Raw genomic sequence first — 17,699 nt, 5'->3', positions numbered from 1 at the left:
TTAAATGGATATTTCTGCTTTGCTTGCTGTTACAGTACCACCCTGTGGAACTACTGTATGCTATTGCCATTCATTCCCACACATTTCAACATACCAATGTAAGTTGATGTTGCATGTATAAAGTTACCTTATTACACCAGCCGTTTCTCATATTATAACAGATAAATATTTGCTTATAACCAACAGAAAGAAGATATAAACCTAAATCTGAATTGAATCAAGGCTTCACTGACGTTTCTCAACTGACTACAAGCAGATTGTGGATTTGTTTGGAAAGTCAGCACCTTAATATTTTATTTCTTCCATTTCCATAGTAATGGACTGACAGGAACAATGTACCTCTCTTTAGAAGCATTATAGGAATACAAAAGACTATCATTGTCAGACAGTTTCACAAGCAGAATGTTGTTGTTAAACCAATGTTCATATTACACAGATTCATTCTATATATGATATTTGCATCAAACCTTTATGAGGGGAATCATTTTGCTTATAAAGAAGGGAGCAACCAGAGCTTGCCTATGAAAGTTGGATCGTTTTATCAGAAGATTACCAGCATGAGGACACGTGAATATAACGTTAAGACCTACTTTTTGGAACAGAAAGTTTGGGATAATGTTTCTCAAGCTATCTGGATTTTTTTTTTTTTTAGAAAATGTTTTATCCAAATAGTTTTGATGGTATTGTTTAAAGAAGCAAAATCTAGAATGTTAAAAGACTTAACTTCCTTCTTGACTTTGTGGAGTTTCTTTTTCCAGATAAAATTGAAGAGAAGCCTGTCTAAACTGGTGATTTTATGTTTAGTGACCTCGACAGAGGGGAGGACATAAGAGGATAGACCTTTGCCAACAGATCTCTGACCAAGAGGTTCATTTTCCCGTATCGCCAAACTCGAGGCTTCAAAACCGACTAAACAAACTAAATAAACTATGAGAGAGATGGAACAAAAGCTTTGTGTCATCATTTATCTGTAATGTATGTCTGTGCAATCAATAGGATTGTGATGTGAATTAGATCAAAGTCAACTAAATTAAGACAAGTGCGTGAGTGCCTGAAGGGTGCAGGCATTTTATCAACTGCGTGACAGCAGGTGTGGCCATCCCAGTATGTCTAAATTACTTTTTCCATAATACAAAATAATGTACTCAAGATCTGTACTTATAGGCCTAAGTATAATTTTTTAGTTAGGCTCCTTAAACTTAGCCTACTTGCGTATTAGTGTTATTCTACTTAATACTTATTAAACCTTTTACTCCACTACATTTATCTGATTTAGTTATTAGTTAACAATTCACATTTTACACATTAAACATATGATCACTTTATAAAATATGATATAATGTCACATATCAAAGGACCTGGCTACAACATTAAACTGCTACACCTTAATGCATTAGAATCCCATAAGATATAATGGAACGCATTAAGAGTTCCTTCAGTGAGTAGGCTTCTTTTACTTTTGATACTTTAATAATATTTCATGGAGAATACTTTAGTAGCCTACTTCTATTTAGTAAGAGTTCTCTGAACATCATACAGTTTACTTCTTCTGCCACTGCCAAAGACACTTTGCATGACTTTGCATGCCCCTTCCATATTATCCACAAAGTGCTTGCAGAATGAACTGATGTGGGCTGCAATGAAATGTATTTTTGTATATTAGTATGGTAATTTAATTACATCTCTATGGAATTGAGTACTTATTAGTGTGAGGTATTTTATTCTAGACAATATAAGAAACCCTCGGTTACATTAGTAGTTGAGTGATGACTGATGGTCATACCCTCTGAATGTATGAATGGATGACTGTTGTCATGGACACACTGTGCTGTAATTCAACCGCTGCCCACTGCTGTTTACCGCGCCAGGAATTACTTTTGCAGTCCGATTGGCTCCTTCTCTGTCACCAGACATCGTACAACTCACAGCATTGGACCGCAGATACAGCTCTGGCGCGTGGTTGTGGTTCCTGATCTCCGATTGGCCAGAAATCTGCGGGACTTGGTAGCGCCGCATGTTGTCTGCGAGCTGTGATTGGCCAGGAAGCAAGGCGCTGTAGTGCAGGGTGTAACACTGCTCTATCATCGGTACATATAAATACACTTCTGCCGGCTGGTGGGCTGGATCCAAATAATAACGGAGTAGTAACTCACCGTCTCTGGAGTTAACTTCACACACAGGTGAGAAGCCTTATATATAAGGTCTGCAACTATATATTTTAATCCCGAAGAAGGCACACAAGAAAATCACTGTACCTTTGTGTATGTCTCATTTTAAAATGTGTTTAATTCGTCTGTTTATTCTCAATAGGGGATATATTAACGTAAGTATTTCAGGTTTCTGTGTGGAATGTTCATAAATCTGAAATGTTTAAGTCAGGGTTTTGTTAACCTTACTCGCATAGCTAACGTTAGCCCATGTCTACCACAGTTGGTTTACAAAAAAACATAAGACGAAAGTCCTAAGTCAAGCTGCTGTATGTTACCTCCAGCCCCATGAGTTGGAAGAGAAGCGGGTCCGTCAGCTATTTGGTCCGTGTTGCAATCTAACTGGCTGACATCATGCTGTTTCTCTGTATTAGGACTATTATGACCAAACAATCTCGGTGTCCAAAAATAAAAATAGGGATTTTATCCAACTAAATATTTTTTAAAACCATTGTCAAATAGTCTTTTAGGCATAAAACATAATTGACCCTTGAGTGTAACAGAGTCTAACGGGTTACAGATGTCATTCTCGGTCATACCAGGAAATCCAGTTGTGCCCTTTCCCCCAGTTTTGCTCTCCTCTAAACACAAGCCTTATGTAGCTAGCTCTTTAGGTACGTGTGATACGCAATATAAGCTAAGCTAACGGTCAAACTTAAGACATAACAAATGGCACATTAAACTAGCTAGTTAACGCCGGTTATGAAAAGGTCCTGCTTATGCCTTTTTAATTAGCTAGCGTTTGCTTCTTTCTAGGTGGTTTGCTGTCTTGTTTACCATAGCTAGCTAAGCTAGTGGCTTGTTCAACAGGACCAGTGATGTTTAACAGTTAGTTTGGTTAACGTTAGTCTTATAACGACAGGTAATAGTATCTCAGCCACCGCCATACGTGTCACACTATAGTACAACGACCTTAGCTAACATGCTAGATGGTTAATGTTCTCGTTTACCTTGCCAGATAGCTAACTTACATTAGCTAAATAACGCGAGCTGTAACGTAAAATGTGAGACCTTGGCTAGAAATCCTATATGCAACACATCTGTTCAGGGATTGTAACATGTTCCAATATTTTTTGCATTGTCCCTGACAAATAAACTAGCTACATAAATAAAAAAAAAAACGACATAAACCTAGTGTAATATGTCTGCACTGCTATGAAATGTGTCTGTGTGTGAGAGCTGTATCTAGTCATTTGTATTAATTAATTCCTACATTAGCAGTCAGGAGGCATTGCAGGCATCTGGTTAAATACTGTGTACTCCAACATATTTTTCAAATGAATATAACGCTGAATGTGAAACCTCTTCTCAACTCATTCAGGATGCCGGGATCAGGACCAATCAGTTGCTTGGGACCATGGCCCAAAGATGTGGGTATCATTGCCTTGGAACTGTACTTCCCATCCCAGTATGTGGACCAGGCTGAGCTGGAGCAATTAGACGGTGTGACAGCTGGTAAATACACTGTGGGCCTGGGCCAAGCTCGCATGGGCTTCTGCTCTGACCGCGAGGACATCAACTCTCTGTGCCTGACTGTGGTCCAGAGGCTCATGGAGAGGAATGGTCTGTCCTACGACAGTGTGGGTCGACTGGAGGTTGGCACTGAGACCATCATCGACAAGTCCAAATCTGTCAAGACCGTCATCATGCAGCTGTTTGAGGACTCTGGCAATACAGATGTGGAGGGTATTGACACCACAAACGCCTGCTATGGGGGTACAGCTGCACTCTTCAACGCTGTCAACTGGGTGGAGTCCAGCTCATGGGATGGTGAGTGAACAAACTTGTGTACATGTTGATGTCTTTTTAGTATCATTGTTTATTTTTCCATGAATTGATTTCATTTTTTTTTTTAGTCTAATATGTTTCAGCTTGTCTTTTTGGCAGAGTAGGGAGATGTTTTTATTCACTTGCATCGTTGTTAAGTATTTCATAGTGATTGCTGCTAATGTAACTGAGACAAAGATTTGTTACACTCTTAAACTACAGATTGCTGCGACAGTCTTGTGTGAAGTTAAATGCCACTGTGCTGATGATTACATTTTAGAGAAGAGACGTGTCTATTTAAAAATGAAAACTCAGGCTTGCTGTTTCCCTTCTTTTCATGTTTCCTGTCTGCAGGGCGATATGCTTTGGTTGTAGCGGGGGACATTGCTGTCTACGCCACAGGAAGTGCCCGGCCTACAGGGGGTGCAGGTGCAGTGGCCATGCTGGTCGGGCCTAATGCTCCTCTGGCCTTTGAACGAGGTCAGTTAAGTGATAACCATTGCACACAAGTCGTCCGGCAGGACCCTGTACTATTGACATATTGATAAGACCCCACTGTTATTTAGCTGATCCCATCATGCAAATGTTTACTGTTGACTTAACTTTTGTACCAAGTCACTGACATTTTGATTGAATTTTCTTGGCTGTTGAGCACTGACATGAATGGGCCTCATTCACCAACCGTTCTTAAAGGGTAACTACCGTTTTTTTCAACCTGGTCCCTGTTTTCCTATCTTTTTGTGTGTAAGTGACTGATAGGAACAACAATCTTTGACATTGGTCCAGTATTGAGCGTGTAACCGGCAGCCACAGACCAGGCTAGCACTAAACCCACCAGACTCCATTTAAAAAACAGTACTTACCTAGATTTATTTAGTTTCTGTCGACTTTGAATGAAGTGTACTTAAAATTACTGTTTATTTGGAGTCTGGTGGCTTAAGCGAACACAATTTGGCTGATATTTTTTTTTTTTTAAAGATTATTTTTTTGGGCATTTTAGGCCTTTAATGATAGGACAGCTGAAGAAGTGAAAGGGGAGAGAGAGGGGGAACGACATGCAGCAAAGGGCCGCAGGTCGGAATCGAACCCGGGTCCGCTGCGTCGAGGTGTAAACCTCTACACATGGCCGCCCGCTCTACCAACTGAGCCATCCGGGCGCCTTGGCTGATATTTTTATGTTTAAAAAAAAGGATCTTACTCTTTAACAAAAAGATCGACTTCCTTAAAAATCCTTTCCATAATGTTGTCAGACACTTAGAATATTAATCTGAGTCTGTCAGCGGCAAAACGAGCACTTTAGTGAACATAAATACTAGCTGCACAACTGCCCTATTAACTTACATTGTAGCTTGTTTCGCCGCTGGACCAATGTCAAAGATTGTTGTCACTTAGACACAAAAACATAGGAAAATAGAGTTGAAAATCCAGGTTGAAAAAATGCTAGTTACCCTTTTTAAGAAGAAAAAACATCCTCTTAAAAAAAAAACACTTACGCAGTTTTCTTATTTGGGATTTTTTTGTAGGTAAGATCAGAGTGTACGCAAACTCAAGAGCACAGTTATGCACATTTGGGTGCTGACATGTTTGTGCAAAAATAATTGGTTATTGAGATTTTCTTCAATTCTACAGTAATAATATAGAATTGAATATGCGCATGCACAAAATGAAACCCAAGCCTTCTGCACCTTCTGTTGGGTCCAGTCCAGACAATATATGGGTGTGATGGCACTCCTCAAAGGTGCACATTATTTTAAAACAAGACCGTGATTATCTGGTCTCTCAGTCAAGTTTTAGTTACAACTCTGGACTAATGTAGGATGGAAAGCAATGGATGGATACGAGTGCAATGGGATTAACTTTATACAGTAAGAACACAGGTGCAGACCTTTCCCAAGAAAAAGTTTAAGGAAACACTTAGGAAGATATTGGTGAATAAGGCCCCATGATGTTGTTAGACAACAACTTGTCTCTAAGAGCCAGGCTCTCTGTTTTTTACAATGTGCACTGGTTAGATGAGTTATTCCACATTTGCATGTGTAAATGCACATCTAAATACTAGAAACTAGTTTAGTCATTCTTGGAAAGTTTATTAATTGCCATACCTTTTTAATTGAGCATAAAACAAAATTGCATCCATCTTATTTTAGACGCTATTTTAGTGTGGTCATACATACATATATATATGACTGTAAACTATAGGGGTTGTGTATATATAGAGGGAGCTGAACTGATGAGCCAACTGCTATGGCTGTGGTGCAGGTCTGCGAGGAACCCACATGCAGCACGCATATGACTTCTACAAGCCAGACCTGATGTCCGAGTATCCTGTGGTGGACGGAAAGCTGTCGATAGAGTGCTACCTGAGTGCCTTGGACCGCTGCTACTCTGTGTACCGCAACAAGATCCATGCGCAGTGGCAAAGAGGTGGGTCAAAACTGTTGTCTATAACCAATATGTAACTGATCCTCCCAACATTTGGTCCATGTAGGCATGTTTGTATGTTTTTATTACAGTTAGAAAAAGTATAACAGGTTGACTGGAGTCTGGTGAGTTTGGCCATAGCGATTGTTGGAATGTTTCATGTTAAACTAAAAGGATCTTACTCTTTAACAAAAAGGTCTATCTCTGTAGGGATCCTTTCCATAATGTTGTCGGACACAATAATAATCTGAGCCTGTCGGATGCAAAAACAGCACTTTTAGTGGACGTCGATTGAAGGTGCACAATTTCCCATTAACATTACATTGTAGCGTTTTTCCAAGGTTCCAGCAGAACAAAGCCAAAATACTGCTACATTATAAATATTAGAATTGGCAGTATCAGTTTGATGCTTCTTCTTTAACTGTTTTATTTGTTAGTCAAATGTACCTATGTGTAGAAAAGGTGCTGTTGCTTGTCACGCATGTGGATGGGAGTGTTGTGGAGGGACTGGTCACATAATAGCCTGATTGGTTAAGAGGGTTTAGGACGTTACCTGCTTGCTGCGCTAAGAAGTTTACCTAAGTTCAGTGACCATAAAGTAGTTTAATGAGATGAGCCTTTAACCTGATGTGCCAACATGTACAATATCTGAGAACAGGAGGCTGTTAAAGACACACTATGAACCATTCATATGCAGCACAACATTTCCGGCCCTCCTCTCTGGTCTTGATGTAATGGGCTGGGTTTTGATGACCGCATAGACACACAGCTTTTTGATGTGTTGGTGTGTCCCTGATCTTGAAAGGAGCTTTGTCATGTTGGTATTTTGTACCTAGCGCAGAGATACGGGAGGTTGTATGCAGATAAAGCAGAAAAAGGCAAAGTGTTGGTATTTGGGTAAACAACTGTTCTCTCTTGCTCTTTGCAACTGTGCCAATGAAATGGAACCCAGTGTGTTAGGAATTCTTGAGACCAAGCGAAGCAAGTAACAACCTTTTAAAACCGGAAACTGTGTCATGTAGGCTTATGTGGTTTTAATTATTCTCCTTCTCCGCAGAGGGTTCAGAAGAGCGTTTCAGCCTGGACGACTTTGGCTTTCTAGTCTTCCATTCTCCCTACTGCAAGCTGGTGCAGAAGTCGTTGGCTAGGCTGATGCTGAATGACTTTCTGAGCCACCCCAGCCCCAACACTGAGACGGGACCCTTCACAGGCCTCGATGCTTTCAGGTACACTCGGAATAGAATCAAATGAAATGCCATTGTCCCAGCTCCATGCAGCTTGAGCTCACTTCATGAAATCATGAAATGTCTACAAAAATAACTAAGGTTTAAATTTCATGTATAGTGGGGGCACCTAGGCTGAAATAATCATTTTGCAATGAAACATATGACACCGATGTGGGTTTATACAGTATGTTACCAAAGTATATAGACATCCGGGCACTGCAAATGTGGCCCCTGAAGGCCACAGCAGCGTCAGTTGGCACAGAACATAATAGTCACATGGGTTCAGAGTTTATTTACTTAATTTTGAGCTAGTTTACATGGTTGTAAATGGCCAATGATGCCATTTAATCTCCTCTGACTGCTGAGTTCCACATCACTAAGTTTTCCGCCATTTTATTTATTTAAAGTGTAAAATCACTTTTAGACATGGTCTCAGTACACTTTACAATTAAAGGAACACTGAAATAACTGACAGCAACAAAACAATTGACCAGCATTAAAGCAGTAATAATAAACCATACAAACCCAGCAACATAAGACAATAAGTGAAAAGGATTGTTACCATTTTGACTCTTACCTTGACTCACTTCATAATGCATGTACATTATAATGTACAGTATTACAGTTTGTTCTGCATGTGGAAAGTATTTCCCAATGCCTTAACTTACAAAACTGCCTTAGTCCTGACACTATTTCCTCCTCATCTTCCAAATCCTAAATTATAAAGTTCTGCCTCAACTTACCATAGATGTTAACTGTATTTAACTCAACTTTGTTACCAAGGTGGCAAAAGTACAACTCAGTTATTCTATGACAACAAAAAAACATTGCAGTGTTTGCATTGCAGAGATATAAAGCCAGAAGAGACCTACTTTGACCGGGATGTGGAGAAGGCCTTCATGAAGGCCAGTGCAGATCTGTTTGAGACAAAGACCAAGGCCTCCCTGCTGATCTCCAATCAGAATGGAAACATGTACACCCCCTCTGTCTACGGCTGCCTTGCATCACTCATTGCACAGTAGGTCTCAGTTTCTAACCTTTGTCTGACTTTCATTCATTTATTCGTTTACTGTAGCAACTATGTCCTTAAGGGGCAGGAAGCCAAACTCTGTCTCTCCAGGAATTTGTAAATGCCAACCTACCTAAATAGCGAAATGTCTCAATGTATCAAATTAAACTAACTCAAAATATCAACAAGGAAAACAAAAGCATCTTTAAATTTGAGACTTGAATGGAAAAAACAACACAAATTGTGTCTGCTGAAGAACACTGCTTTAGACACTCCTTCTGAAATACATCCAGAATGACACGACCAGATCTGGTGGAAGAATCTATATCTATATATTTTTTTAACTGGAGAGCGGTGACATTCCTTGCTAGCTTTGTGCACAGACTAACAGCTGATATAGATATGCTCACCTACCTCCTATATTAACTATAAGCTCTAAAAATGAACACCTTAAATTTGAAGATTACTTTGACATATCCTGCTGCTAATTGTATTTTAAGATAATTGGTTAGATCTTCAAACAGCAGTACATTTTTACTGCAGTTTATTGCAAGTTAACAGAACAGGAAAATGCATTTCAGTTGTTTGGTGAAGTCAATGCAAACTGACTTTTTGGCTGCAAAATGACTACCCTCAAAGCATGGCTGATTAAAATAGTTAAACTAATTGAGTCTTGGAGTTGTAGTATGTATGAAGAATCTTTGTTGCCTCTGTGTTGCAGACAAACAGCTTCACAGATAGCAGGACAGAGGATTGGAGTCTTCTCCTACGGTTCAGGATTTGCTGCTACTCTGTATTCTCTCAGAGTCACACAGGACCATACACCTGGTAAGTCAGCCATGGTTCAGTTCAGTTGTGTGATGTGGATGGCTTAAGAACGTATAGAAACGAATGGTAGTGTGTTCTTCCATGTGATTTGTTGACTGTTTTTTTTTTTCAGGCTCTAGTCTGGACAAACTTGTGTCCAGCCTGAGTGACCTGAAGGTCCGACTGGACTCGAGGCAGAAGGTTTCGCCTGCTGTCTTCTCTGAGAACATGAAGCTGAGAGAGGATACACACCACTTAGGTATGACCCTGCTGTCACTGCTGCCAATGTCTGATTCTGAAGGATCTAATTGGTTATTTACAGTGGCAATCACAAGTCTCTCAGGAAGTAAAGCTCCTAAAAAAAAAATATATATTTTAAATAGAATTGGAGTCTTAAGCAGTGACTTCATCTAGGATTCTAGTGACCTGAGGGTAGATCTCCTCCTGAGCCTCTCAGTGCCGCCCAGTGTATCCGGTACTTTCTTCCCATTATCAACAGGGAGAAATGGCAGTTCCTCTGGTGGTTGGGGTTTGTGATGATTATCTTAGCCTTATCTTGCAGTGCCTGGTGTAAATATCCATAAGGCAGGGTAGGGGACCGCCTATTGCATGTTCAGCAGAACAAACAAGTCTATGCAGGGCCTTGCAGTCCCGTTTTGTGCTGTTACCGCTAATCCCCGGGTGCAGCAACGTTGCCCTTGCAAAATACATAGATAGCTGAGATGGAGCGACATCGCGCCGGATGTCAGGCTTAATCCCAGCAATGTACATCAGTTGAGCCAGAGGCCGTCGTGATGATTCCGAAAAAGACAATATTCTTACTAAGCTGTTTACATTGTGAAAGTTAATATTCCCGTTTTACATGCAGCAGTGCATAACAGGATTGTTTCAACCTATCTGTGGTGGCAGACTTGTAAAAACTTGCAAACACAGCCTCCTCTTTCATTCCTTCAACCACCTTCTTGTCAGCGTGGCGATGTTTGTGCATATCCAAAAACCTTTTGATACCCAAGTCTTTAATCATCCCAAATGTAGGATTTTCTTTTGGGCATGCATCTTGATCACAGCCTTGCAAACTGTTGGCTAGTTGGTTGTGTACAACAACCATAGCAACACACAGAACTGACCGTAAGCCGTAAACGGGCAAGAGGACGTAAACTGTCACATATGCAGTAGGGCTGGGCAATATATCGATATTGTATCGATATTGATATATGAGGCTAGATATCGTCTCAAATGTTGGATAGCGTTGTAAAGGCTGCATTGCTGTAAAGTGATGTATTTTTCTGAACTTACCAGGCTGTTATATTATTTGCCTTTAACCACTTATAATTGTATCCATATTGTTGGTGATTATTTATCAAAACTCTCATTGTGGTACATTTTTGTGAGGCCCCAATTGTCAACCCGACAATATAGTCGCAAAATCGCCATTGGATGTATTTGGTCAAAAATATCATGATATTTGATTTTCTCCATATCGCCCTGCTCTAAACTGCAGTAAAAACCCTGATTGAGACCCATATTCCAAATGCGTGGTGTATATATATCCAAAAAATGCTTCCAAAACCTGAATAATACCAGAATATCCCACGTCTTGATCGGAAAATGCTTTATTTGGAAAAAAGCCTTATTTGGAATATCCCAATGGAACATGCTGTTTACATGACCCGTATCAAATGTCACGTCATGTCAAGGTACTCAGTGTTCTTTGTAATCAGGCCAAATTTGATGATGGTGTTGGAAAGTGGCTACGCAGTCGTGTGTGTACAGCAGGGAGCTCAAAACGCAGCCCTGAGGTGCTCCAGTCTTGATTAGGATCACTGTCTGACCACAATAATCCAATTTTACATACTTAATTCAGTTTAAGGCAAGCTGATTTATATGTTCATAAATAAATAAAAATCAATAGCTGACCAAGAGTGTCCAACATCATGAAGGCTATTATGTCAAAAAGTACATTATCATTATTAGGGCTGGATCTGAATATTTGCTTGATGGGTAGGTATTCGATTTTCAGTTTGAGTGGTCGGAGATTTGTCACCAACCCCTCCTAATCATTATCAATTATCAATCTGTGTACTGGCACAAACTTTGGCTACGGTAGTCTTGAGATGGTGTTGGCACTGAGTTAATCTTACAAACAGAATTTGATTCGATATTTAGAGTCCTGCATCTCTAACTGCTTGCTTGCTTGCTCTGTTCGCACAGCCAACTACGTCCCTCGAGGCTCAGTGGAGGATCTGTTTCCAGGGACGTGGTACCTGACACGAGTGGATGACAAACACCGCAGGGAATATGCACGAAGACCTGTGGACGATGACCTGACTGCAGCGCCAGAACTTGTTCGCTCCAGCACTGCACCAGAGGTACAGGATGAATAAACTTTAGGACAGAGTTTCCTACGTGTTTATACTATTATTATAGTCCTTTTTTCATATATGCAGTAGTACTCCCCAATACCTGGAAACACACACTGATGTGAAAAATCTGTGGTGTCCCTCTTTAAGTTACTGATGAATAAGACTCAATACTTCCTGCAGATGTATCATACTAAAAGGCTGCCAGAAAGTGGAGGGATTATGCCCTTTGAGCTGCCATAGTGCTTTTATTGTGACACATCTGCTGGGAGGAAATGGTGAATTTTACTGATGGTGACTTAACAATCAAAAAGAAGTAGATATGACTGCTAATTCTTAGTTAATGAAAACAGTCTATCTGTATGAGAAGAGGAGCTGAGAGCAACAGATTGGTGAATATGACATGACTGTTTCCTACCATAGACTGTAAAAATAATGGACGTGGCATCAGTGACGTCACCCATTGGTTTGTGCACTGCCGTTTTTGGAGCCTTGAGTTTGCATTTTTTGCTGTCGCCATCTTGGCATTTTGGAGCCAGAGCTGGAGAGGATGACGCAGCTAAGCCAGTGTTGTGTGTGGTTTCAATAGTGCTGCGCTAAGCTGAACACTAAAAGAGGGTGTAGATGTCGATTTTTAACCCTTCTCACACGAATCATCCAGCAGAGTTTTACTGGCAGGTAAACGAGGACCTCCGGGTACTGCCGCCATTCATCTGCATATACGGCAGTGCACAGAGCTGGTTGAAAATCGACAGACATTCACTTAAGTTACCAGCTTACGCCAGCGCTAGCTAGCTAGCTTGGTTGGCAGAACGCTAAACAAGACCTTTCTAGGCCACCAAAGTAATCCAATTAACTTGTGAAGTAAAACACACAGTGAGAGGGTCACAGTTTAAGATGGATACCAGACAACACCCAAAAACAAGTTCAGGTCTATTTTAATGTCCACAGTGCCATGGATACGCATTGCAAAGCCTCTGTCATGATTGACAGGTCAGTGTGTAGCCACACCCCTAATGCATCCCCCGCTTTATTGAAGGAAGACTTGAAAGTAGCGATTAAAACCATAAACTCATTATGAAAATGTTTATTCAAGTAATAAATCAAGTGACAAATAGGGTCATTTCCCCATAGACTTTTATAGAAACCGACTTCTTTTTGCAACCAGTGGAGTCGCCCCTTGCTGGAAGTTGGATAGAATGCAGGTTTAAGACCCTTCCGAATTGGCTTTACTTTTCAGGCCCGGAAGTTGCTGCTGGTGTCTTACTGATGTGATTAGTGTGTTAATAACAGAAGCGCAGATAAGAAATGTATTTGAGGTGCTTTGTTAACCTGATGTTTACGGCCTGTTTTCCGCCTCCAGCACATCCCCAGTCCAGTCAAGAAGATGCCTCGCATCCCTGCAGCCACTGCTGGCCCAGACGCCGCCATCAGCAACTGACAGCCCTCACTTACCTCTGAGAGGTATCAAGAGTTTGAAAACTGTAATAACTAGACAAAACTAGAGGTCAGAAGGCTAGCAAGAGGCAACAGTGTCACCTCCAAAATCATTATACATTCACCTTATTTAGGTTGGAGCAGTGTGTCACTAAAGTGTTCAGTGGAGGCCTGTGGACAGATGTAGACACTCCTCAACTGCCAGTACCTTTCCCATCATCCACGTGTAATAGTGTCCAACAGTAAACTTCCTATTTCTCTAGTCTAGAGTCTCTTTTGATCACAATACGTATTTGTTTTAGCAATCTTTTATTTTAAATTTTTTTTAACATTTGTACATCTTTTTTTTTTTTTTTTTTTTTTTTTTGCATTTGTGCAAAATAGACAATTTGTATTTGGGAGAAGCACAGGCAGATGTTAGCATGGAGTGTTGCTGATATTGAGTTCAACACGCAGACTTCCCTCCTGGCAGCTGGCAGCCAGTGGCAGGAAGAGGAAATGGACATAGTTAATATGGCTGTGGGCCTCGTGCTGAATAAAAGATCAAAAGGTGGTGTGCTGCAAATGTGTTAATGTCTTTAAAATAGTGCAGCTGTTTGCGTTCAATACCTCAATTTCCTTCGAAAAGATGCTCTCAGTTCCCTACAGGACATTGCAGGTTCGTCATGTGATCCTGTCACCGCACATCAGGAACACGTAGACTCAAAGTGATGCTGCACCTCTCTTAGCCTGCACACAGTGGGGGCACTCTCACTTTCAACTGCTGTTGACTTCTGTAGCTGAGCTAATGAACTGTAGTCAACAAGTTAACCTAGGAAACACACACACACATAGTCAACTGCCTCACCCTCTTCCATAGATCCGTATTTAACTGAAGCTGTTTTGGATAACCCCAGTCATTTTAGTTTTTCTATTTGCCTTTTATTGCCATGAAATGTCTAAACCCATGGAGTGATTTGGCACAGTGCGTAGCTGCTGCTGTTCTGCGTCCGGTTTACTTAACCTTCCAGTCATCTGTCTCTTTGTTTTAAAGACTATAAAGAAAACACTTGAGGACATGCACTACGGACATGTGTTATAAAATACACTTTGTTTCTTCTATTGATGAAAGAGATAATTGATTAATAGATGAGTTGATTGTCAGATAATATTTAATAAGGGATCATTTTACTAATTTATCAAGCAATGCCAAACATGCTCTGGTTTCGATGCTCTGGTTTTGCTTGTTTTTTTTGTGGACATTTTCACTATTTAAAAAAAATAAATGATAGTTTTTGTAGACTAGATGATTGATAAGATTGGATATGATTATTAATTGCAGCACATTCTTCTTTTTCAAACCACTTTACCTCACTACCGCCACATCTAGAGTAACATGTGCACTAACCGTTGATCATAGCAGAGAAAGAATGAGTACACAGTAAGTTAGTTGTAAATTGTTGCCACTACAACATTATGGACTGCGGTAGTCATGCTGCAGCGTGTCTGAACTCTCTCACTCTTTAGAGACGCAGTGATTAATCGATTAGTTGTCAACTATTTAAATTAATCGCCAACTGATAATCGATTCATCATCGTCACTTTTTAAGAAAGAAAAAAGTCTAAATTCTCTGATTCCAGCTTGTTAAATGTGAATATTTTCCAGTTTCTTCTCTCCTCTGGGACAGTATGAATATATTTGTGTTGTGGACAAAACAAGACATTTGAGGACGTCATCTTGGGATTTGGGAAACACTGATCCACATTTTTGACAAAATGAAATTTTATAGAACAAACAACTAATTGACATTAGATTAGTTAACTTGCAGCCCTACTCTTGGTATGGAAATGGTGCTCTGTAGTTGAGTGCGGCAAACATCCGTGGGTTTAGACTTCTCTAAACCAATGACGACTAAAAGAAAAACATTACTCTGGTGTCATCCTTTAATAGTACAATCAGCATTATAGTAGTGACCATACAACACCCTTAGCTTTAAAAAATCCAAACTATATACAGTACCAGTCAAACGTTTGGATACAAGATGCAGCCCTTCAATGACATGATGTCTAACCCACTTAAGTTTACACTGCAAATATCTGCATCTGCTGAGTACAACAGCCTCAAGTGAGCGGAGCCCCACTGCAGCAGCAGCAGCAGCACTTTATTAGGTTTACTTTAGGTTCTAATCAGTCTGAGTGGTGTTGTGTGCGGCTGTTGAACTTGTTATGCTGGAGGTGTTTCTAACATATTGTTCACGTCATTTCTAACAACGAGGGCAGACTAAATATTAAACACATCTTTGTGTAATGAGGAATCACCATGATGTTGAATCACCACCTCCTGAAAACGGTTCAACCCAAACTGAACTTTAGAACCTACACTGGAAACCAAGTGTGAATATGACCTGTGGCCTACTAAAGGTTTTTTTCTGTCTATTTGGTTCCTTTACAAACTGACAGATGCTGAGCAAGGCAGCTTAGGTTCTTCACTTTTCCTACAAATAAAATGTGACGTGGCTCCAGTTTTACGGACACTACAGAGTGCCGAGTTGGGAAGTTGAGGGACCAGAGAGTCTGGGGCATCCCCAGCAAATACACAGAGCCGAACTGGTTCTGCCTCATCTAAAGCTTGAAAGCAGCAGCAGTCCGACGATGAGTTATTGTTTATTTTGTGGAGAGTCATACGAATATTACAGATTGCACCTTCAAGCGTAAACAATATATCGGACAATTATGCAAGAGTTGTTTGTGTTGTGAAATCATGTTGTGAGCCAGGGATTGCTACACTTTGACTGGGGTCTCTCGTCATTACACCAAACTGCCACACATTCATATAAACCAGTGTCACATTAAAACCGCTGCTGTGAATATGTACCGCAGTGTTCCAGTGTTGTTGTTTTTTCTTGTCCGTTTCATTGAAATAGCTGAAGTGTAACATGTTAATTCATACTGAAGCCTTAATGTCGAAGGGCTTTGTTTCATGTTGTTGTAGGTCGGGACTTAAATGCAACATGCAGGACTGAACAGCTTCAAATCTTAAGTCAGCAAATTCTTGTTTTGTTCTCCGTTTTGTCTCAAGTTTGTTTTTTCTTCCTGTAAATCCTTGACATTGATTTGACAGTAGTTGCTCTCAGCAACAAGGAACCAAATGTTGAAACAGATCGAGCTCAGGCAGAAAACATCAGCCTTAAATTAGCAGCAGTGGTCTGTTCCTGGTCCTGTTTATGCTCGGACTGGCTCAAAGACTTGGGACAGTTGATGTCAATGTGACTAGGTTCTTGAGAAGCCTTACAATAAGCATGTACGAACTGTAAACAGACAAAGTTTTACTTCTAATAATGTACAGATATTCTTTTTAATTGTACAGTCAGAGTTGGTTCATTTTCAGGCTGACGCCAGCGTCACCAACATGCTTGTCTGGATCCCGCCTCAGAGGTCACATGATCTTTACCGATGTTGATGATACAGGTACAAATGTACGATTATTTATCTTGTGTAGATATAAATGAATGGATGTCTCATCAGATACATTTTATCCAGACGGTGTGTAGATTCAGATGTGTAAATTCAGAATAAATGGATATCAACATGTGGGGTTTGTGTTGGATTCTTTTTTCTACCAATAATCATAACAAAAAAAACCATAAAATGATTAGTGGATTTAGATATAATCAATGTTTCTCACTTTCATGTCTTTGGGACTGGCTTTAAAGTAATTGATATGCATTTAGTTTTTCAATAGAATATGAACAATGAGACATACTTTATGTGACCACACAGCTTACCCCCATTCCCCTCATAGTAACCTTAAAAAGGAAATAATTAAAAACAATGGAAAGAAAGAAAACTGTTACTGTGATTTTATGCAGGAGATATTTTTACACATGTATTAAACTATGAAATACTGTATGAGCCTCACTTTATTAGCCAATAGAAATGCCTCTGCCCAGGTAGCATGATGTCACCAATGCCCAGGTGAACACACTGGTGACCACTTCACATCTGCAGGGGTTCTGTGAGTGTGACTGGGCAATTTTCCATCGCCCTCGGAGCCCTCTCTTAACAGGACCCTCAACACTTGAGGACACTCGGTGGTTAAATAACATTCTTTGGATCCTTTAGAATCCACAGATCATCGTGAATGTAATGAAATGGTCTTAACCCTTGGGTTGTCCTCCTGGGTCAAAATGAAGCCTGTTTTTAGACACTGTTTTTGTTGCTTTTTTCAACATTTTGCTGGCTTTTTCTGACGTTTTTGTCGCTTATTTTGATGTTTTCTGCACTTTCTTTCCATTACCAACAGTATATACACAACTAACACCAACTTATTAACACTAGTTTTACACTTATTTTTGGAATTCATGGTCAATTATTGTGTTCGATAAAAAGCTGAAATAATGAATCATTTTGACTAATATTTAAGATCAGAGGAACGTATGTTGATGGCTAATAACAGATATGTCATAGTTTAGTCAGGATAATGCTA

General features: G+C 40.1%; 1 protein-coding gene across 1 annotated transcript; it reads left to right on the top strand.

The window, feature by feature from the left end:
* Positions 1-2,020: 2,020 nt before the first annotated feature.
* Positions 2,021-13,786, top strand: hmgcs1 (3-hydroxy-3-methylglutaryl-CoA synthase 1 (soluble)). Its single transcript, XM_028600780.1, has 10 exons — positions 2,021-2,180; positions 3,529-3,977; positions 4,329-4,454; positions 6,234-6,398; positions 7,453-7,621; positions 8,469-8,639; positions 9,352-9,458; positions 9,571-9,696; positions 11,649-11,806; positions 13,161-13,786. The coding sequence occupies exons 2-10, from the start codon at positions 3,530-3,532 to the stop codon at positions 13,236-13,238; spliced, it is 1,548 nt and encodes a 515-aa protein (XP_028456581.1). The 5' UTR covers positions 2,021-2,180; position 3,529; the 3' UTR covers positions 13,239-13,786.
* Positions 13,787-17,699: the final 3,913 nt, after the last annotated feature.

Source organism: Perca flavescens, chromosome 16 (assembly GCF_004354835.1).
Source record: "Perca flavescens isolate YP-PL-M2 chromosome 16, PFLA_1.0, whole genome shotgun sequence".
In the NCBI taxonomy this organism is placed as follows: domain Eukaryota; kingdom Metazoa; phylum Chordata; class Actinopteri; order Perciformes; family Percidae; genus Perca; species Perca flavescens.
Note: the sequence above shows the minus strand (reverse complement) of the source record. Positions and strands in the feature narration are given on the sequence as shown.